Raw genomic sequence first — 22,547 nt, forward strand, 5'->3', positions numbered from 1 at the left:
TCTGGAACTGCTTTAAAATGAACATAGTGATAGACATTCATGTGCATGATTTTAAAAGATTCATGCACATGAAGTAAGTGCAATGGGTAATGAGAAAATAGCAAAAATGTTTTTTAAAAAAAAAAGCCCTATCACACACCATACAGTAAACTAATCACATCACTACATCGTGTCTCTTGCTTTGTGGCCCATGGCCTTATTTTCCACTAAGTTTAATTGATATCCAAACTTTTTGAGTCATCACGCTAACTAAAATAACGAAAATAACAGAAATAGCCCTGTAACGGAGTAGTGTGTTTAAAGACTTATCAGGTGCAAAAATACTGCACAACGGTATGTAATACTCACGCATTTTACATCTCTGAGAGGTTGTCATGGTAGCCCCTATTTTATCTTTTGTCATGATGATTGTGACATAAACTGTAGAAATACGGTGGTCATGTTACAAAGTAATCCACCCGTGTTGTGCACCTGCATGCACTTGATTGGCCACCACAGCACCTTGCCTGAAGATGTCATGTTGCATTGCTGCAAAAGCTGGGCTTGGTTCAGTTTTTGTCTGGACAATCTTACATTTGTTGGAGCCCCCCGTGTTGCAATATTGGGCTGCTGGACTGGCTCAATTCAAATGAATGAGTGGACTGTTTTTTGCGTCACACAGTTTGCCAACATCATAACTTCATTGGATTGATGCTGCATAGCTAACATCCGCAAGTCCCTCAGCCAGATCTCAGTACTTTGCTTTCCATAGCTTACATTTCCTTGCAGTAATTCACTATACAAATATAATGGAAGTAAACAGCCCTACCTTTATCCAAATTTTTTCCATTCATGGCGTCAAATCCAAAATGCTTCCACACATCTCAAATGTGTGTCAGTAAGCTCACTAGTTTACTGTTTTACATTGATGTTTGTGTTGCGTTTGCCAAATGTGCAAGAAGTTAGCAGAAGAACAGAATTAAACCCTGCAGGAGGTATAAGGTAAAAGATATGGCCTGTTGGGCTTACACCTGATGTAAACTGGATTTACTGGATGATAAGCTGGATGCTGTATTGTGTTCCAGCTGTGAGGCTACGTCATATCTCTGTTGCATTTAAAAAAAAAGGCATTTGAGAGGACTTGTACTGTCACTTTTTGTGTTTTAGAAACATGTTGAAAACATGTTTGCAGCTTATTTATGATCAGTGTGGTAACTAATACTTGGTGGCCTCACTTTACTCTTTAAGTAGCATGCTGTCTGTATTTTATGTTTATTAGGAAAACCACAGCAACCGTTCATCTGCTTCACAGACTTAATTTGAAAACTGACATTAAAAATCAGAAATATCTTGTTTTGCTGTCTGTAATGTCGGTAACATCAAAGTTCATGTTAGCTACATTCGGTCAAAAGTGGATGTAGTTCCACACTGTGAAGTTTGAATTTAGCCAGATCAAATATTTATTTTTCTTTCACGTAGAACGTAGAACAGTAGTTTGAATTTCAAATAAAAGCAATGTCAGCAAGAATGGCACAGTGTATGGTTAATTATATTCAGCGTACAGTGTGGAATAGAAGCTTTGAGTGTTATCTTTAATTACACAAGGTTATATCAGCTACAACCTGATCAGAGTTGTGTAGATTAGATAAGAACAATGGGGTTTCTGGTTTCCAGGTGGGGTAGGCTCCTGTTCCAGCGTCAGCCCCCTGACAGGAGAATTCAGAAAAGGAATGCAGTGAAACTAAGGCTCTATCAGGCCTCAGAGGACCTCAGCCTTTCAGTAGTTAGGCTGGAACACTTCACATTCTAAATCAGTATTATCATTCTGTTCTTTATTCCACCCTCACAACACTGTGAGTCTCAGCTCGTCCAAGAGCAATCCAAAGCATTAAGTGGAATGGTGAAGTGCAACAAGTGGAAATGTCCACATGATTTGACAGTCACTTTACTTGTAACATAGTCCCTACCTTGATTTTTCTGTGTTTTTATTGTCTTTGTTCCCAAATCTTTTTTGGTTGTATTTTTGTACATCATTTTCTTCCCATTACTCTGTTAAGCACTCTGTTTTTGTTGTGCATGTTATGCCCGTTTCCTCCTCCACTTCAACCTTCTCTCCTCTTCCATCCATTTTATCAGGCCGAGGAGATTGTTCACAGAGAGTTGGAGAAGAAGGAGACGCCCAGTCTGTATTGCCTACTGGGAGACATCTTGAGGGACCATCAGTACTATGACCGGGCTTGGGAGCTATCAGGCAGACACAGTGCCAGAGCCATGCGTTCCAAAGCCCTGCTGTACCTCCGCAACAAGGAGTTCCAGCAGTGTATTGATTGCTTTGAGCAGTCGCTCAAGATCAACACCCTGCAGGTACAAGTAAAGCACTGACAATGGTGGGGTTAATTTGATGGGCAAAAATGTCAGATTCAGCAGGCTGCATACTTCCATTTATCCCTGGATATGTAACAAATCCAAATGTATGCGGGGCACATACTGTAAATGTTCATAAACCGCCAACCAAAGCCCCCTTGTGGCGAGGATTTTCACACCTTAAACATTTGCATTCAACACCTTGGTGTTAGTCTAATGGTCCCTGGAGTCAAACTTTGATTGGTTGGATTTTAATTTTTCCCACCCCTCCAAGCTATGAAATTCTCGGCTTATTCGGACCTCATATGCATTACTTTCCTTAAAAGTTATTTAGAACATAATGGTCTTATTGGTTCATTCTGTTTAATTGACTTTACTCATATGCTTTTTGATTGGCAGTAGGTTTGGCTTTTATTGTTTATATATTAATAATCATCTAGTTCTTGATTACTTGAAATAAATAATTAGGCTACTTAAATTTTACAAAAACACTGTTAATGGTGTAATTTAAAAAAATAGAATTTAACAGACTTGTTATATAACTAAAATAATCTGTGAAAAATTTAAAATTGTAAAAATGCAGGCTCACTTGATTACTTGTGGGATATCGACAAATTATTTAACAAATTCACACATGTACACTCTACCCCACAGCCATCTATAAACAGGGCTTATTACCGGACTACAAAGTAGACATATGATAAGAAAAACATAGCAGACCAGTGTCACACACCTGAGAATCTAATAAACTGGGAGTTGCATGATCCAGTCACAAATTAACAAATACAAATATTAGGCCAGGTTAATGTTAGCCATGTAAGCTTCATTTTACAGGTACACAAACGCAAGCTGTGAAACAAGAGACTTTAACTCACAGCATCAAAACTGGACAACCAAACCTAACAGTAAACAAAAAATAACTAAAAAGGTAATTGCAGCATCAGCAACTTCTAAATTCTTATATTCAATCAGTACAAGGTGAAGCAGCACTGTCATTTTAATTTTAAATTTCTTTATCACCAAAATTAGATTTATCCTCCTTTATGACATGTTTAAGGAAATGTTTCCCATTTCGATCGGAGGTAAAAATGTGTGAATGGGTGTCAAGTATACAAATGGCTGACCCACTGAATCAATGGAGAAAAGTCCATTTAAAAGAAAAAAACAGAACATTACAAGGACAGCCCTGTGTAGGTTCTACCTGCAAAGCTGTGAGCTGTGAGTGCAAAGGTTTTTTTTTTGGTAAAGATTTGTTTTTATTAACAGATACTCACATTACAATGCAATTGCGGTACATAAGATATATAAACATTTCTATTTCTGCATTAGGAACTTAAAAGAAAGGAAAAGGAAAAATACACATATCATTGTTAGAATTCAAATAAACTGCCTCTTTTGCTAACAAACAGTTTTTGTTTTGTCCACATTTGTGTGTGTCTGTGTGTCTGCATCTTCTGACAGCTTGGTGTGTGGTTTTCCCTGGGTTGTGCCTACTTTGCTCTGGGAGGCTATGAAGGAGCTGCCAAGGCTTTCCAGAGGTGCGTTGGACTAGAGCCAGATGTAAGTACCTACAAATACACACACAACAAAATTTCACTAACTAAATCATAACATGGAAAAGTACAAGCAGAAGAAAATTGCAATCCCATCAGTGTCTAACTTTCAACACTCCTGGTCCTTTATTCATAATCCTTGTCACAGTCCACTTGTTTGGTGATTTCTTTAATGGTCACTCTTCACACCAACCCTGCACCCTTTGACACGACTGTGCATAATTGTGTGTATACTTAATATTACATTTTCTCTACCATTCTTCTATGTAGTAAGTTCTGTTATTATTCATTTCTACAGCTCTTCCTTACTACAGTTCTCGTTGAAATATTTGGTACCTCTGAATTTTAAGTAGAGAGTTTAAAATATCTTCAGCAATAAATGTAAATTAACAAATTTTGTATAATCAAAATATTTTAATAAAATGTTCAGGGTTACTGAACAAAAATAAATAAATAATCAAAACTTTACAAATAGTAAAAAAAATACAAACACACTCAGAGACAATTATTGGTACCCTTCACTAATATTTGGTTGCACAACCTTTGTCAACAATGACAGCCTCTAAACGTTTCTTGTAGCCATCTAAAAGCTTTTTGCACCTATCTGCTGGTAGTTTCTGCCACTCTTCCATTGCTATGAGCTCAAGCTCTTTTAAATTAGCAGAAGTCCTTTTGGCAATGGCAGATTTCAGCTCTCTTCAAAGGTTTTCAATGGGATTTAGGTCAGGGCTCATTGCTGGCCAGTTTAAAACAGTCCATCTTTTCCTTTTCAAACATTCTTTTGTGCTGCTGGATGTTTGCTTTGGGTCATTGTTCTGCTGAAAAACCCAAGCCCTTTGCCTCAAACCAGTTTTCTGACACTGGATAACATATTTGGCTCTACAATGCATTGGAAATCTTCTGATTTCATCATTCCTTTGATACATTCGGTGCCTTCAGTACCAGAGGCAACAAAGCAGCCCCACAGCTTGATAGAACCTCCACCATGTTTTACTGTGGATAGGGTGTTATTTCCTTGTGGGCTTCATTTCGTCAGCTATAAACAAACTGTTACACTGCATTCACTAAGAGCTCTACTTTGGCTTCATCTGTCCTTAGAACATTATCAAAGAAAGAATGTGGCTTATCTATGAAAGTTTTTGCAGACATTAATCTTGCCTTTTTGTGCCTTTCTTTCAATAGTGGTCTCCTCCTTGGACTTCGCCCAGGGAGTCCTTGGTTTAGTGCGTGGCGCATAAGCTGAAACCACCACTTTAGATTGCTCCAGGTTAGCCTGAAGGGCTTTAGATATCTTGTGTGGTGTTTTTTCCACAACCTTTGCAAACTTCTCTCATTGATTTTCTTCTTAGCACCACGTCTTGGAACAGTTTTATTACTGTGAGTCTTCTTAGTAACATTGTGAACTGTTAAAACAGGGATTTCAAGATCTTTGGCGATTTCCAAGGATTCCAATAATTGCGTCAACCGTACAATTTATTTCTGTATTTGTTTCTTCACTATATGAAAGTTTTTTGGTCATTAACTTTAGACATTTTATTAAATATTTTCATTAAACAAAATTAATTACAAAATTAATTGATTACAAAGTTAATTTGCATTTATTTCTGAAGATATTTGAAATTCTGTACTTAAAATTCAGGGGTGACAATAATTTCAACCAGGACTGTATCTCCTTCCGATTCCTCCTGTTTCTCTTTTTTCCATCTTCCTCTCAGAATGCAGAAGCGTGGAACAATCTCTCTACAGCTTACATTCGTCTCCAAAAGAAGTGAGTATAAATATGGTATGGTGTGCATTGGAGACATTCTTGAAGAGGCGTGTGGTAACTTGATTGTGTATGTGTCATATAATAGAATGGATGAGTTTTGTGTAATTGGATTTTTGTATTTAACAGTAGCGCATAGGGAACTTAAACATAGGAAACGGAAAATATGCTGCTCTAGTTTTCAAGATGAGTTACCATGGATTAACATGTTGGTAAAATTCAACTTGAAGGTGGTGATAAAGGAAAGGTCATAGAGTCTGTGGAAATTTGTCCAGCAGTTGAAATATCTCTGGGCTGAGTGACAGACTGACTAACTAGCCATTACTGACAATTAGTTCCACAAAAATGTTGACATTTGCTACTCATTTACTGAATTCTTCTGGGTAGGACCAAAACCTTTGCCCACAGAACAGGCTAAGTTTTTTGTGGCAGGGATTCCAAAAGGCACTGAAAAGGTTCTTTAGAGATTCTGGTCATTGATAACATGATGCCTCATGCACTTGCTGCACATTCGTGGTGTGAATCCTTATTCTCCCATTCCATTGCAGCCCAAAAATGTATTGAGATCTGGTGACTGTGGAGGCCATTGGAGTATACTTACAGCCCCTAAAAACGTAGTTTAAAAGTTTTACTATTTCTGTATTAGATTACATATACATGACTAATAAAATGTTTAAAATTTAATTTTTGAAAAAGATATCCTAAGTTATTATTTATTATTTAGTTTAACAGTCAAAAACTCTAATCTACTTCATCAGGACTATGTCATTGTGGTCTGATCAGATTTGACAGACAGTTCTGACAACATAAGCAAGCAATTCATCAACTGTCATCCCTTTGGATTCAAATGTTACTAAACTCTGATTGGTGCAAGGAAATTATGACATTGAATTATTTTACATTTTTATTCCAATAGAGCCCCGCCCATTTCAAACCAATGAGAAAATTACAGGAAAAAAAAAACAAAACAGAAATCTCTACGGAAAAAGAATCAAAAATTTACAACTTTGGCATAAAATGTTAAGTGCATGTTGGACCTTATCACTCATTGTGAGAAGATGATTGAGAAAATAGGTTTTCAGGGCATTTAGCTCAGTGTCATGTTGGTGGAACCAGTTTCAGATTACTTGAAACTTAAGTAGGCTGTGGTATTTAAACAATGCTCAATTTTTATTAAGTGGCCAAATTTTACGCCAAAAACATATTCCTCACACCATTACACCACTACCAGCCTGAACCCTTGACACAGCGCAGGAGGGATCCATGGATTCATGTTGTTTACACCAAATTTTGACCCATCTGTATGTGTAATCAAGACTAGTCAGATCAGGTGACGTTTTTCCAATCTTCTACTCTCCAGTTTTTGTGAGCCTGTTCCCTGGGTTTCCTTTTCTTAGCTAACAGGGGTGGAACCTGGTGTCGTCTTCTGCTGCTTTAACCCATCCATTTCAAGGTTTGATTAAGATATTTACATTAACAAGCAGGAGTAAAGGTTTACCTAATACAGTGTATTTGTATCCTTTTACTTCCCTACTTGAGTGCCATAGTTTCACTGGGCAAGAGAATTATGTGCAATACAAGTTAAGAAAACATGCAAATGGACAAAACACAAAAAAATGAAGAAAACCTCTATTTTTGCTTACTTACAATACTTACAAAAAAATACAGCAAATCAATACAATACAAGCCAATTTGACAACACATACACAGTAAAAGAAACATGCAAGTAAATACAGAAATGCTGCAAATTGTACAGAATAAAAACAAAACTGCATTCACAGCAAAATATATTTTTTATTTTTGACTCGATTACTGATCACACAGCAAAATTTAAAGAGATCAGCCTTATGACTATTCCACATCACAGGCACTGTAGGTATGGGACAAACTGACACTTTCATTCATGCCTGAGTTATTTATGGCTCTGGTCTGCCCTATAAACGCGAATGTCCGTGACTGAGTGACTGACTGTGATAAAATTACACCATTGGTCAGCTGAATGCCGTGTGACTAAGTGCTGAAGTTACACTGTTGGTTGTTGCTCTTTCAAAATTAATTGACACAGTTTCTATTGCATCATCAGGGGGTTGTTTACAAACAGTGCTGCTATATTAGAGGCTTTGTCACTTTTCTGACTTTTCACACCCTTTTAGAGACTTTTTCTTCACAAAAGCACGTAGAAACAAATCTAGCGACTTTTGCTAATTTCTGTTGAAGAGAGTCGCCAGTATTGCCCCGTGAGAGCAAGGCAGACACATCTCTCTCTGGTCTCATTCGGTCTCATTCAAGTGAATGAGCTTCTAACTTTCTGTCTGAGTGATAATTTTTCAATGAAAATATAGCTGAAATCACAGCACAGCCATTACCTTTAACTTATGTTTATGGTGATTTTGTCAGATGACTTTGCAGTTATAAAATAAGGATTTTAGCAGTGCAGACCAGCAGTTCGGAAATAGCTTGGAAGTGACTGCTGGGTAACATGTAGACTTAATGGGCCACGTTTAAATCACTATTTCATACTTGTTCCGTTGTCTGACAACAGTACATAAAAACAATGTAAATGAGCAGCTTTATTGGGAATTCAGCTGTATTAAATGTTGTTGTATATGTGAACGCACAGACATTAAGAGAGAAATAAAAAGATAAAAGGGTGGTCCAGCCGCATACTAGGTTTTGACCTAGTCTTGCCTATAAGTAGTGAAGGCTCTGAGTACAGAGGTATTCAATGAATCCTGAGTGTCTCTGAGCCAATTGTTCACATCAGACTAATGTGCTTTCAGGCATGAAATTTAAAAGCAAAGCAGGAAGCTAGTTAGCACTGTTTTAAATTGTGCAGAAGCACTTTATAACTTAAAAAGGTGTGTGTGTATGTGTGCGTAGTAGCAGCATTGTATCTTTTAAATCAATCATTCCAAATGACTATTTACTGCAGTTAATACTGAAACTGGTAGTTGCACATTAAATCTCTTGATTTAGTGCGCTTATTCACTGCTGAGTTTGTGGGTTTTTCATTTGTGGATCTCTCTCTTCCTGTTTGTTTCTTCCTTTCACCCTCACTGGCAGAAACAAAGCCTTCCGTACACTGCAGGAAGCCCTGAAGTGTAATTATGAACACTGGCAGATCTGGGAGAACTTCATCGCTGTGAGCACTGATATTGGGGACTTTGCTGAAGCCATCAAGGCTTACCACCGTCTGATGGACCTCAGGGAAAACTACAAGGACATCCAGGTAAAGGACTGTACTTAATGTCCTCATAGGTGACGTTATACTCAACTCTGTGACAGCATGTAGTGTCAGGAACTAATCTATTGTACATGTAAGTTATTTGACAAACACATGCCCACCGGCAATAAGCATGTCGTATTTAAAACACATCACGCATCTACTTACCCACGGAAGAGGCCAGTCCATTCACAAATGGTCATTGTGAGCCTGCCAACCCCTGGCAACAAGCCAAAAAGTCTGCGATCTGTGAGATAACCCGTTCTTTCAAACTAGACCATTGTCCACTTCACTTTCCATGCCATTAACCCATCAACAACCAGCCTGTCCCCCTGCCCGTCCATTCCTGGGAGCTTGCTCTAGTCTACAGTAGGTAACTCCAGGAGGTAGCTCCACAGTTTTTAAAGAAGAATTTACGTTGCTGTTTCTAAGGCAGGAGAGTGAGTTATTTCTGTGGGCCTTGTATTCGAACCCTGTTGCCTCCTTGTTTTGTTGTGGGATCCTGAAGCGGATTTGGGATTGAAAAGAGAACTCTTGTAAATAATAACTAAGACTGAGCAAATGACTCTGGGGGGTTGGAACTAGGTGTTTTAAACTGTGCACTGTTCGTATAATACACTATGGTGGATTGAAATTAATTGTGCATGTTACTTCCATTCTTGCATTTTGTATGTGTTTGTTTTATGTGCATATGTTTGTTAGATTCTGGCTGAAATAGGGTTTTGTTTTTGTGCAAGCATCCTCTGTAGGGTTTACTGGTACTGTAACATAAACCAAAATAACACTTTTGTCAGACCTGGCTTTGACTGGCGTCCTGGCTCAACATCAGGCAAACCAATACACTGTGACTCTAAAAAGGATGTCATAGTAACCCAAGTCTGCAGGTTTTTGTTTTTCTTACAACCAAACATAAGCTGATTGTACTGATTTCACTCTTGGTCTTACTTTCATGAAATTGTACTGGGACTTCTTCACAATGCTGTAAAGTAATCACTGGAGTGCCACACACTACAGTGGAGGTCTTTACAAAATTGAAAAGACAAGAAAATTAAGTTTTGTTTTTTGTTTTTTTTTACCGCCCACCAGACTTGCTATACACAGCTTCATGAAACTGACAAATTTTATCGTTTTTTTACAGGGTAGTTAAGTAAAGGTTAAATCGCTTATGCATTAAAATTAATTTAACACACCACGCAGCAAATGTGATCCATTAGGTGACATTGCTTTCACAGCCAATAGTGGTAAGCTGGTAGTAAACATGCTAGCAGATTAGCTCACTAGCAGTTTCTGCTAGCTCAGCTACCCCCCTTTTCACGTGACCCTTACTATATAGGTCAGCTTGTCCTCTTGCTCAGTGTGCCCATGCCTACAATTTTTCTCTGATAGTTTTCATTTTCAAATTCTGATCTGGCTGGATCATTAAAAGATGAAAATTACATTATAGCAAGTTATAATATTAAAGACATAAATTAAGGTGGGGTATAAATTAAACATACTTAAATAGCAAATGTACGAATCATTAAAGAGGTTTTAAAAAGTAGAAGTACGCACAAACAAATCTTTGTTACAGTATTGACAGTACTTTACACCCTTAAGTTGTAGTTTTCACATTAAGTACATTCTGATTTTTCAGATGCAGAGCCAATGGTTTCAACTTTCGAGCTTTGTAAAAATAATAAGGTAGCTACTGTAGTCTCTTATCAGTGTGAAGTGAAGGAGTCTCTTTGGAAACTGAACATTGATACAGAAGATTGACTTATTTTGGTATATTCACTATATGTGTGAATTTACTTTATGTTTGAATGTATTTTATCTTATGCCTATTACATTTTAGATTAAAGAATTTGTCATCAGTCATAGTAGATAATTACTAGATGAAGCTGTAAATTTTCTTTGAACATGAAAAGGATGAAACCTGGTACATTTTTAAGTCTTTTGGGACATCTTAAAACAAAGGATGGAAAATATGACTTTTTTTGGTAATGCATCAGGGTCCTGCTGTCCACACTGAAGACTTGCCATACCCTACAGAGGCAATGATAGAAAGTCTTTATAAAAATCATTTACTGAATATGGAAAAAATCTACCACTTTCTTCTCCTCCTTATGTCTTTGGAAACAAAGCACTGGTTAATATGCTTTTAGAGAGTCTCAGAGTTTTGTGAGAGGCAAAATAGGTGATTTGGTCTCTAGTCATATGTTAACCAAGGCAAGTAAAATCTTGAAAAAAGACAAACTAAGAATTTATTCTTTCCTTTAATGCTAAATAATCTTTTTCATTGTGGTGACATATGCAGAGTCATTTACAACAACTGAAAGAAAAGCCTCTCTTAATCTTGTATCAGTAATTGCACATACACCAATGCATTCAAGGCAAAATAGCCACTGGTAGCGTTTCCAGGAAGATTAATTATCTTCCTCAGCCGTGTACTAATTTTAGTCTTGTAGTTTCGAGCAATGAACTTTAAAGAAGCCCTCTTTCAACTCAGCGGGAATGGTTGAAATCAGAACTCTGATTCAGAAAGACATCCTTTGGTCTTCGGCTAAATACCCAAACTACATCAAATTCAAATTTTTTGGGGATAATTACAAAAGATTTTACAAAAGATTTTCTTCCTTTTGCAGTATCCCTTTTTGTCTGCCTTGTTTTAAGCAATATTTCAACCAGCATCTTTATTTATGCTGGCCTTGTTTTGAACAGTGTCATCAATAAGGCTGTGAGATGTAAATGTTAAAAAGGTCAGCAGCAGGCTCCATACTCCAAGTAGATTACTTAGTACAGTGTTAAGCACAATGTAAATTGTACTGGAAAAAAAAGTAAAACTCAGACTCAGAGACATGGTACAAGTTCAAACAAAGGCAGTTTTTTGTAAAGTGAAGTTGATCTTTGTTGGTGGAGCAGACCAGGCAGGGTTACAGGTAGATGAGCCAGAGCAGACAGTGGAGTGGAGCAGGCAGAAGTAGGAATCTTCTACAGACACAGGAGACAAACAAGACACTGACTGTAGCAGGCAAACCAGGAAGTCAGGGAGTGATTGACCATGTGGACACACAGAACAATATGGCAAAGACTGGAGTGAGGGACCGGGGTTTAAATCTCTGAGGCTTCAGGTGAAGTTGATGCGTTGATAGGCAGCGGTTGCACAGATGAATTAGTGGGAGGAGAAAACTGGATCGCCACGCGCAGGCCAAGACACACACATACACATGCAGAGAGAGAAACAAACAGTGGACAAACAAGATACACAAGGGAGGGTAAAACAGCAGAGACACTAGGAATGAGGGAGAATTACTGCCAAACCATAACATTCAGTTAGGGACATATGTATTTGGACAGTGACACAATTTACTTAATTTTGCCTCTGTACACCACCACAATGGATCTGAAACGAAGCCATAAAGATGTGATTGAAGTGTAGACTTTCAGCTTTGTTTCAGGTGGTTTAACACAAATATTGTACACATTCCCTCCATTTTAAGAGGCTCAAAAGTAATTGGAAAAACATAGTTATGAGTATTATTTTTAATGAAATATGAAATGAAATTAATTTGCAGTCAATGACTGTCTGAAGTCTGGAACTCATTGACATTATGAAATGCTGAGTTTGATCCCTTAAGATACTTTCCAGGCCTTTACTGCAGCCGCCTTCAGTTGCTTCTTGTTTGTGGTCTTTTTGTCCTCAGTTTTGTCTTCATTAACTGAAAAGCATGCTCAATTGGGATGAGGTCAGGTGACTGACTTGGACACTAAAGAATATTCCATCCTTGAGATGATCTTGGGTTGCATTCGCAGTATGTTTTGGGTCATTATCCATCTGTACTGTGAAGCAACATCCTATCAATTTTGCAGCATTTGGTTGAATCTGAGCAGATAGTAGAGCCCTATACACTTCGGAATTCATCCTGCTACTTCTGTCAGCAGTCCCATCATCAATAATCACTAGTGAACCAGTTCCATTACCAGCTATACATGACCATGGCATAACATTGCCTCCACCATGTTTGACATATGATGTGGTATGCTTTGGATGATGAGCCATTCCTTTATTCCTTTCCTTCTCTATAATGCTGGTACAAATTAATCTTTGTTTCATCTGTCAAAAGAATCTTGTTCTTGAACTGGGCAGGCTTTTTTTTAAAGATGTTTTCTGACAAAGTCTAATTTGGCCTTTCTCTTCTTGAGTGTTAGCAGTGGTTTGCACCTACTGGTAAACTCTCTGTATTTACATTCATGAAGGTATGTGTACTTTGACAACAATTGCCTTCCTCCGCGAGAGTGTTCTTTTCCTGGCTAGATGTTGTGAAGGGGTTTCTCTTCACCAAGGAAAGAATTCTGCAATCATCCACTTTAATTGTCTTCTGTGGTCTTCCAGGCCTTTTGGTGTAGCTGTGCTCGCCACTGCATTCCTTGTTTTTAAGAATGTACCAAATTGTTGATTTGGCCACACTTGATGTTTCTGCTATCTGCCTAATAATGGCCTCCTTCATTGGCATCGACACCTCTTTGGACCACATATTGAGAGTTCCCATGAACAGCTACCAAGGCCCTGTTCATACGTGGTATTAACATGTGTCTTGGGTGATCCAATCACAAGTGGACAGCTCTAATTACAAGTGTGAATGCACCCAAGACCCATTAAGGATACACGGAGATCCAATCGCTCAGACCACTTTTGGAGGTGATCTGGGCCTCATATGGCCACATTCTTTTAGCAGTGTGTACGCAAATGTGTCATGGACCACATTGAAGGATCGTCTACTCAACTGATGTCCTTTGTGTAAGCAGATGTACCTACTCAAAGTAATACAAGTTGTACAAATCAAATAAGCTGGCTTTGTCAACAATATCTGGAAATTTCGAAAAGCCCATAGAGATATACTACAAGCACGTCAAACCTCTTGTGTGATTTGGTTTGCCTGGAACATGCCAAGGAATAGACCCAGTCTGTATTGTCTTCTTTTAATTTCCGGCAGACTAGGCACAGGTTACATTCACACACACATTCATTCACATATAGGCACTATACAAAGAACCCCTTGAGAAAGAAAAAGTTTCTCTTATTGTCCATTGTTGTGTTCTAAAAGTAAACTTAAAAATTAGCTTCATAGAAAATTCTGGCCTGTCATTCATTTAATTTTCCCTTTTCCCAATAGAGAGCTTATTACTTTTCCACTTAATTTCACACTGTAACTGGATCCAAGTCATCCATTTAGTTTTCACTTTCAACTGTGACACACTGGGCAGCACGTCAAAACAAAGTCCTATTTATAGCTTTAATTTTGCTCCCATTACAGGAAATGTCACATCAAATGGCCTGACTTCAGAGGCAGATGTTATCCACATGATGAGATCAACATGTGTGTTGGTCTTTGAACCTGTACCATTGAACTTCTCTGGTATATATGCCCTGATATGTCACTGAGGAGTCAGTTTAAGGCAGCCTGTATGTTGAGGTTTGAACTGGTGTGGAGGATGCGGCCGTCAAAAGTCCTCTGCAGCATCTTGTAGGGTGTTTAATGTGACGTTACAGATTTAGTCTGATCCATAGCCTTCCAGTTGATTTATCTTAATTCTCACTGCAGTGAAATGTCTCCCAGTCAAATACCAAAGAAGCCTGAGAGATGGTTCATAGGTTATTCGTGGGAGGTGGAGAATGTATAGATAGCAGATCTCAGCTAGGTGTTCTTAAAGGAAGAAAGGGGTCTGCTGGGAGAGGGAAAAAAGTGAAAGAGGGGCTACTGAGAGGGAGGGATGGAATTTAAGGGTGATGGTATATAAGGTCCTATCTACTTTTCCTATGAGTTTCACACGCTTGTATTATTATATTTAAAAGGCATCTTGCAATGACCGCATTTCTTCCTTAATTCTTAAAGTTAGAATTTTTACAATTCATAATAAAAGCCACCATATGCTTCACCAGTTGAAGGCTTTTTTCTTTGAATTGGCATTAACACAATACAGCTCTGACACAGTGTAAAGAAAGTAAACAGTTATCAGTGAGGCTGTTATCAATTAAACACAGTTGCGTTGGACTACATTTTGCATTGTTTCCTGTGAATCCCTTGTGCTTAGGTTGATAATTTCTGTCCAGGGCAGGAATGGCAGACTCTAGCACTGCTAATAAAAACTATTACATGTAAGGGATGATACCTGACAAGTTTTACATTCTGTGATTCTAATGGCAAACCATTCTTTACACCCATGGAACTCATTACAATCATTTGTAATCAAATTAAAAATATCAGTAGTTAATTTACACAATGAATTTTGATCTTGCTTTCCTATTTTAAACATAAAATATACAGTTGTATGCAAATGTTTGACCATTCCTGGGCAAATTACATAGTTTATTTCTGAAGTGTTAAGAAGTAAATAAATACAATCCCTGCAGCAAAGACATTTAAAAAAAAAAAAAAAAAAAAAAAAAAAAAAGTCTCTTCAAATGTTAATGCACTATTACTTTTTATATCATGGATTTAGAAAAAGAAGGCAAGTCAAGAATTGTCATTACGAATTGTCATCAGCTGATGACAATTCCAGAGCTGATAAATTCTCCAACTCCTCAAACATTGTGGTACCACTCAAGCAATTGGCTTCTTTATCTAACTGACTGAGTATCGGAAAATGAAGCTAATTGACTGCTTGCCCAAACAGTGTCTAAATGGACACCCCTGTCTCCTAAAAAAAAAAAAAAAAAAACATTTATATACAACTAAACTGCAACATCACACACATTTTGTATGTAACATATTTACGACCAGATAATGCTTTCCATTAACATAATGAGGATGTTAATTTACGTGATTGGCAAGTTGCAAATATGTTGATAATGAATGTAACAATAAAATGTTCACAGATAACAGATTTGTTTTCCACCAGAATATCCAGTCTTGCAGTACAATATGCCTTTGTAGTGACTACAGGATTATTAAACTTTAATAGTCATGTTTAGACACTCACAGCATAAAGACTCTTGACTGGCTAGAAAAAGCATTTGCAAGCTGTGATATCTGTCAAAGGGGTGGTTAACAAGTACTGACTTAAAAAGGGTGCCGAAACTTATGCACATGCCACAATTAGTTTAAATTCTTTCAAATGTTTAAGTTCCTGAAATAAAGTAAATGCATTGAAATTTGAAGAAAGAGTCATTTTTAATCTCTGTTTGCTGCAGGAGTTGGATTTACTTATCACTTCAAAAATCAACAAAATATGTAATTTGCCCAAACTTTTGCATAGAACTGTAGTACCTGAGCCTAATAATTTCATTTGTGTTACTAGGCAGCATCTAGCTAAACAGGAAGGGGTTCTGAAGGATGGGCCGGGAGTTTTATAATCCTGACAACCTTTAAAACTTGCAGAGAGAAATTTGACTGATTGCTGTCAATTCCAAGTACAAAGAAAAAGTGATGCTACATATTAACATCTCGTACAGTGGAGATAATGTTACATAGCGCTCTCTCTCTCCCTCCCTCTGCCAAAATTTGGAGAAGCTTCCTGAAGGAAAATCATCACTGCAGCACCATTCTGGGCTTTATCAAGATTGTCTCCTGTGATGAAACCAAGATTGAACTGTTTGGCCTCAATTCTAAGCATCATGTCTGGAGGAAACCAGACATGACGCTTAGAATTGGTTGCCCTTCTGGAAGTTTCTCCCATCTCCACACAGGGTCTCTGGACCTCAGCCAGAGTGACCATCAGGTTCTTGGTCACCTGTCTTACCAAGGCCCTTCTCACCCAGTTGCTCAGTTTGGCCAGGCAGCCAGCTCTAGGAAGACTCCTGGTTGTTCCAGAATTCTTCTATTTAAGATTTATGGAGGCAACTGTGCTCTTGGGAACTTTCAGTGCAGCAGATTTTTTTATGTAGCCTTCCCCAGATCTGTGCCTCGACACAATCCTGCTTCTGAGCTCTGCAGGCAGTCCCTTCAACCTCATGGCTTGGTCTTTGCTGATGTGCATTGTCAGCTGTGAGACCTTATGTAGACAGGTGTGTGCCTTTCCAAATCATGTCCAGTCAATTAAATTTACCACAGGTGGACTCCAATCAAAGTGTAGAAACATCTCCAAGATGTTCAAGAAAACAGGAGGCACCTGAGGTAAATTTGAAGTGTCATAGCAAAGGGGTCTGAGTACTTAAGTCAAAGTTTTTCCTTTTTAATAAATCTGTAAAAATTTTGAAAGTTTTTGCTTTGTCATTATGTGTATTGAGTGCAGATTGATTGATTAATTTAAAATAATAAGGCTGCAACATAAGAAAATGTCAAAAAAGTGAAGGGGTCTGAATACTTTCTGAATGCACTGTATTTTTACAAGAAAGTCTGCATCATAAACTTGAGGGGTGGGGGTTTGACAGGTGTGGCCATTTACCAAGCAGAGAGGGTCTAATGAAAGATGCTATCAAGTTATCAGGTTGCCTTATAGGAATTATAAGATCCAGTATTTTGGAGCTTGACTCATAGCAAGGGACTAAAAGCAAGAAAAGCTCAACCTCAGCTGCTTCAATTATGAATAATCATTGTTTTTTATCCATCTCTTCTGAGTCCCAAACTTTATAGAAATACAATACTAAATTGTTGAGGTGCCCCTTTAATTATTAAAGTAACAAATATATCAAAACTTTCAATATAAAAAAAGTGTACTGTATAAAAAAACACACACACCTAAAGCTGCTCAGTACAACCACACTCTGATCTCTTGGCCACTGAGGAGTTCAGCTGTAGCAGTTGGAGTTTAAGGGCCTTGCTCATTTCAGGTAATATTTTCACTTTGCCTACCCAGATTTATCTTGCTGGTCCAGAGATAAAACAGGCCGTCTTCTTGTCAATTGAACATGAAAATAAGAGAGAGAAGAGGAAGAAACTGTGTAAATAATTAGTACCTTGGAGAATTCATTGTTAAGCAAATTTGATTCCATGCAATTCAGATTTTCACAATACATAAAAGAGCCTTGTTTTATGGGAATAAAATAAATATTTACATGGTGAATAGCTTCAACTCATCGACAGCGGTGGAAGTTTTCTGCCCTATATGATTTAGTGTTGACTTGTTCTGTCAACATACTGTAAGTGTATCATTAGTAGATAAATGTCAGATTAGTGTAAATACCATAAACCAGTAAGGCCATGATTGTGATCATTTTCAGTCTCACGCCAATGCCAACATAAGTGAAAGTGTTTGTAAAAAATTGAAACCACATTTCCCATAAACCCAGTTCGTTTCCATCCTTCTGCTCCTTCACCTGAGTCTTTGACAGTGCTAAACAATGCTGCTTTTTAATTAACAGTAATTAAAGGATTGCATGTGGCAAAGAATTCAAACCCATTACATCACATATAATGACGCTGAGACATCAGGATTTGTTATTTATATTTCAACAAAAATCCAACATTGAAGTATGTATCATTTATTTTTCCCCATGGCAGATTCTACAGATTCTGGTAAGAGCAGTTGTTGAAAACCTGATGGACAGCCAGGGGGAACAGACAGTAACCCTCCAGTCCAAACTGAAGGAACTCCTGGGTCGGGTCAGTTCCCGCCACAGCAGTGAGTCTGAGATATGGCGACAGTACGCTCTGCTATACGGTAACGGCTACAGCTCCAACCCAGAGGACAACGAAAAGGTTAGTGCCACAACCAGCATCATAGTGGAAGCCATACAAAGTCAATAAAAAGATGCAAGTGGAGGTGAACATATACAGATTCACTTGAGATGAAGAAACATTTACACAAGTTTCATATATTCTAACTTTGCACTTGTCACAAGGCTTTATGGTGCAGTCACACCAGCCTGTAAAACAACTAACCCTCCAACTGTCTGTTAGGAAGCTAGCTAGCTTGAAGGCAAAATGTAAGTACATTGCATTATTTTTGATTTTGGCCATTTGAATAATGAAACCCACTTTAAAACAAAACTTAAAATGTTGGGAAAATCTAAGATGATGCTCCTGCGAGTAAATCTGTGAATGTAAAACAGTTGGATATGGGAAAAAATTTCCTATTGTTTTGTGTGGTATGGTAATGTTAAAATATTTTGACCTGCAATTATTAATAAATTTGATGTGATGAAATGCCATGCCATGTGTTTCTCCATGCTACTTGAATCACGTAGTCGTCTAAACCAGCCAATAATTAAAACCCCAGGCCAAAAAGACAGAGTAAAACAAGGGAAGTTTAAAAAAGAAAAAAAAAAACTAGCAAAAACCCTGACTGCAGCTAACAGTCATGGCTAATTGTCAGCTAAAACAATGGTGGTGTTTCTGTGGGGATTTTTTCAGGCACTACAGTTCTTGTCCAAAGCTCATCGCTGTGAAGTTCAGGTTGGTGGCTGGGAGAAAGAACCTGGTCACTTTAAGGAGGTGATGAAAAGAGCCATTGATATTGGAAAAGGTGAGAACACCATCCAGCTGTACACACAACCACCATCCACACACAAACACAGAAACCTTGCTTGATCTTTCGATACCCTGCAACTGAGTATCCATTTTGCCATGACTTCACCATTTAAGAATACCCCCCATTTATGACTGAACATTAATAACTTCTTTCTAATACAGGAAGAGAAGGTGGTAATCCCAAAAGTCATATTAACAGGATTCTGCTTACTACTGAAATTTGTGGTGGTGCAGATTTGACAAAGTGAAAACTAAAATTGAAAGCAGTACTGTCTTTACTGACTACAATAACTTGTTTAATATTAGACTAAGGCTTCTTAGCAATCATAATCAAAAATAACTTACCAGTTTATTCTAGATACTCAACTTGATCAGCTGTTCCTGGGAGTAATTGGTGTTCCTGGGAGTAATTGGTCAAAAAGGGGTAATAGTGTAGTGCAGACATTAATATTTGAACCTTGGTTTTGGTTTTGTTTCTTCTATAACATCAAGTAGTCACGGCTGAATAAGCAACAATCAAATTTATAGTTTAGAATAATCATTCTTAGGTATTAATTATTAAGAGTAAAAGAGTAACCTAACACTAAATCTGCTTTTTTCCACTTTATTGTACATCTATTGATCGTGGTCCAATTTTATAATTTTCATTTCAGCAGAAATTATTTTCATTTTTCAAGAGGAAATCTTGGAATTCTGTCCCCTAAACCCCCCAAAAATCTGAGGTCTGTGATATTAACCACAAGGCAACATCACATTCAACTGAGCACCGCCAACTTCAAACCAGTGAGGATAGCAGACGAAAAATGGAAATATTTTTGGCAAAAAATGTGTGCTCTTGCAGGAGCCAGTTGTTTGTTGATTTAGAAAAAAGGTTTTTAGGGCCTTTCATAAACGAGTCTAAGAATGGAAATGTAGTGATTTCACAAGGTCATTGGTGACCTGCTGTGAACACTGTTCTGACCTGCTGAGACCACACACCATCAACTGCTGTTGAGGTACCTTTGAGCAACGTGATCAAGCTCCAAATCCTCTAGCTGCTCAGGTGCAAGTGTCTAACTGTATGAATTCAATGCAGGACATAGTTGAATAAATATATTGTATAGAGCAGTTCAAATGTGTTTATATGAACGAAGAAAGAATCACATTGGGGGGGCTAATGGGTGGCCGGGTGCCTCTGTGATGTCTCCTGCCCCTTTACCACCCAGGATGAACAAACCTCCCTTTGAAAATAAGGCAAACGGGAAATTTACCCTTCTACATTCTTAACCTTAACTCAGGAGCAAGGAGCAGTCAGAAGCTAGCATGAAAAGAATAGCAATGTAGCCAGGTGGTAATATGTTTGCTCTGTCTATCAGGTTGCCTGTTACTCCCACCCTAATCCTCCTTATATTGTGTGTATAAGATTATCATTTTTATTGCGCTCACAAGCTTGGTGCACATATGCATGTAAATCCCAATGACTCACGTTGTGCAGCATCTCTGTCATTTTTTGTCAGTTACCAAGTTTTCATGGCTAACTTGTTAGCAAACAACTATTACCTACACGCAAACAGCAGACAGATACATTGTAATATTATTGTTTTTACACCTTTTTTGGTTGATTAACAAAAAAGTTATAATAATTAGCGTAGACTATACTCAATAACTAAAAAAAGTACTGTCCTCTGCCTTTTGACAGTCTTCTGGGAGTGCTAGGGAAAAATTCAGTATCTACAAAGAGAATTGCTTCTCACAACTTTGTAGTCTGTAAGAAAATAAGATTTCTTTTGATGATTTATAGTTCATGGGGATTGAGTATATCAGTGTTTTGTTATGTGTCTGTCTGTCCTTGTACTATTTATATTTATATTGAAATTTTATAATACGTTAATCTACAGTTTAAATATGGAATTTAAAGGTACCATAACTAGACCAGATTGCTTAATTTCCACTAGACTCAGAAGCCAAGTTACTGGTACTCGGCTAAGCTAGTTAGTTACATCGTAACATGACCAGTTAGGTTTATACTTCCATGATGGCTGTATTTAGCTACTGCCTCATCTATTATGCAGGATGGCAAAAATAGATTACGTTTCACCAAAATGGGTATTTTTAATTTGCAGATACAAACAAGTTTATTTACCTCCAGCTGGGACTAGCCCTAGCAATTTCTCCAACTGGTGTTTAGTTTTGTAGTCACTGATATTTTTACATGCTGTTTTCAAGCAAAATCTGATAAATATCCTCAAGCTTGGTTGGGTCTGAAGTTTGAAAGTTAAAAAGAATTTGGAGTTGTGGAATTAGAAAGAACTGAATTTACCAGACCTCTGCTGCCTGTTCTTCATCTCTACTTGAGGCTAGTGGTTCAAGGCTACATTAGCTACTTTTAGGATAACACACCCAAATCTTTAACTGAACTGTTGGCGGATGAGTTGCAGTGTGGGTTATGTACGCATCATGTTTTGACAAGGAAGAAGAATGTATTGAATAAAAAAGGTAATATCTGTGGTTCTGCAGCATTGATTTAGACCTTTTTTTTTTTAACTGTCCGTCATGAGTCCAACAACATTATGGGATAATGCAATGCTAAATTGATGAAGTAGTCTTTTAAAGCATTTTGGCGTTGTAGGACAGCACAGGAGTCCTCTATCAGGTTAACCAAGGAAAATATCGCAAGCTTGCGAGTATTTGCTTTTGTTCCACCAACTCCTGCGACAATTATCTGTCTGCCTCTAAGGCTGTGGCTACATCAGTAATAGCACTGTGTCACAAAATGTCTCATCATTTGAACTTGGTTCAACTTTTGTTCACTGTAGGAAAGCCTTTTCCAGTTGCACACTGCACTGGCCAATCAAAAACGGGCAAGCACACACTGAAGGTAGAATACTTTGTAACATGAATAACACAATTCTACTTTTGCCATAGACAGTGGATTAAATTATTAATGCTGTAAAATATACCATGTTGTAAATAGCCTAGCTTAACACAAGCTGTTGGGTGTCATCTAGACAGAATTGCAAACAAATGAGCTGAAGTGGCTGAAAGCTCCACAGTAAGGTGTGATTCTCTGTGAGAAGAACAGTGCTAATAACACATATATTTCAGAGTGATTTGGCCGAAAATCAAAAATGTAATTTGACGTGATACCGTGTCTAATAGCCACTGTGGCAACAAGTGGCAATAATAGAATGTTGATAAATGCTAAAATGTAGTGTCACTGCACTGCATTGCACTTCTATGAGTCAGCAAACTAACCAAGTAATTCCTTTTACATAGCAATATCTACAGAACATATG

The 22,547-nt window shown here is 37.8% G+C and overlaps 1 protein-coding gene across 3 annotated transcripts in view; it reads left to right on the forward strand.

Annotated features, from left to right (window-relative positions):
* The window catches only part of ttc27 (tetratricopeptide repeat domain 27), a 103,621-nt gene that overhangs the window by 74,333 nt on the left and 6,741 nt on the right, over positions 1 to 22,547 (forward strand). For all 3 annotated transcript variants that reach the window (XM_040139056.1, XM_040139057.1, XM_040139059.1), the window contains 6 exons: positions 2,116 to 2,343; positions 3,805 to 3,903; positions 5,612 to 5,664; positions 8,725 to 8,890; positions 18,304 to 18,501; positions 19,156 to 19,267. In XM_040139056.1, coding sequence (XP_039994990.1) covers positions 2,116 to 2,343; positions 3,805 to 3,903; positions 5,612 to 5,664; positions 8,725 to 8,890; positions 18,304 to 18,501; positions 19,156 to 19,267 — 856 coding nt within the window. The remainder of the gene's footprint in view (positions 1 to 2,115; positions 2,344 to 3,804; positions 3,904 to 5,611; positions 5,665 to 8,724; positions 8,891 to 18,303; positions 18,502 to 19,155; positions 19,268 to 22,547) is intronic.

This window comes from Xiphias gladius, chromosome 11 (assembly GCF_016859285.1).
Source record: "Xiphias gladius isolate SHS-SW01 ecotype Sanya breed wild chromosome 11, ASM1685928v1, whole genome shotgun sequence".
NCBI lineage: Eukaryota > Metazoa > Chordata > Actinopteri > Istiophoriformes > Xiphiidae > Xiphias > Xiphias gladius.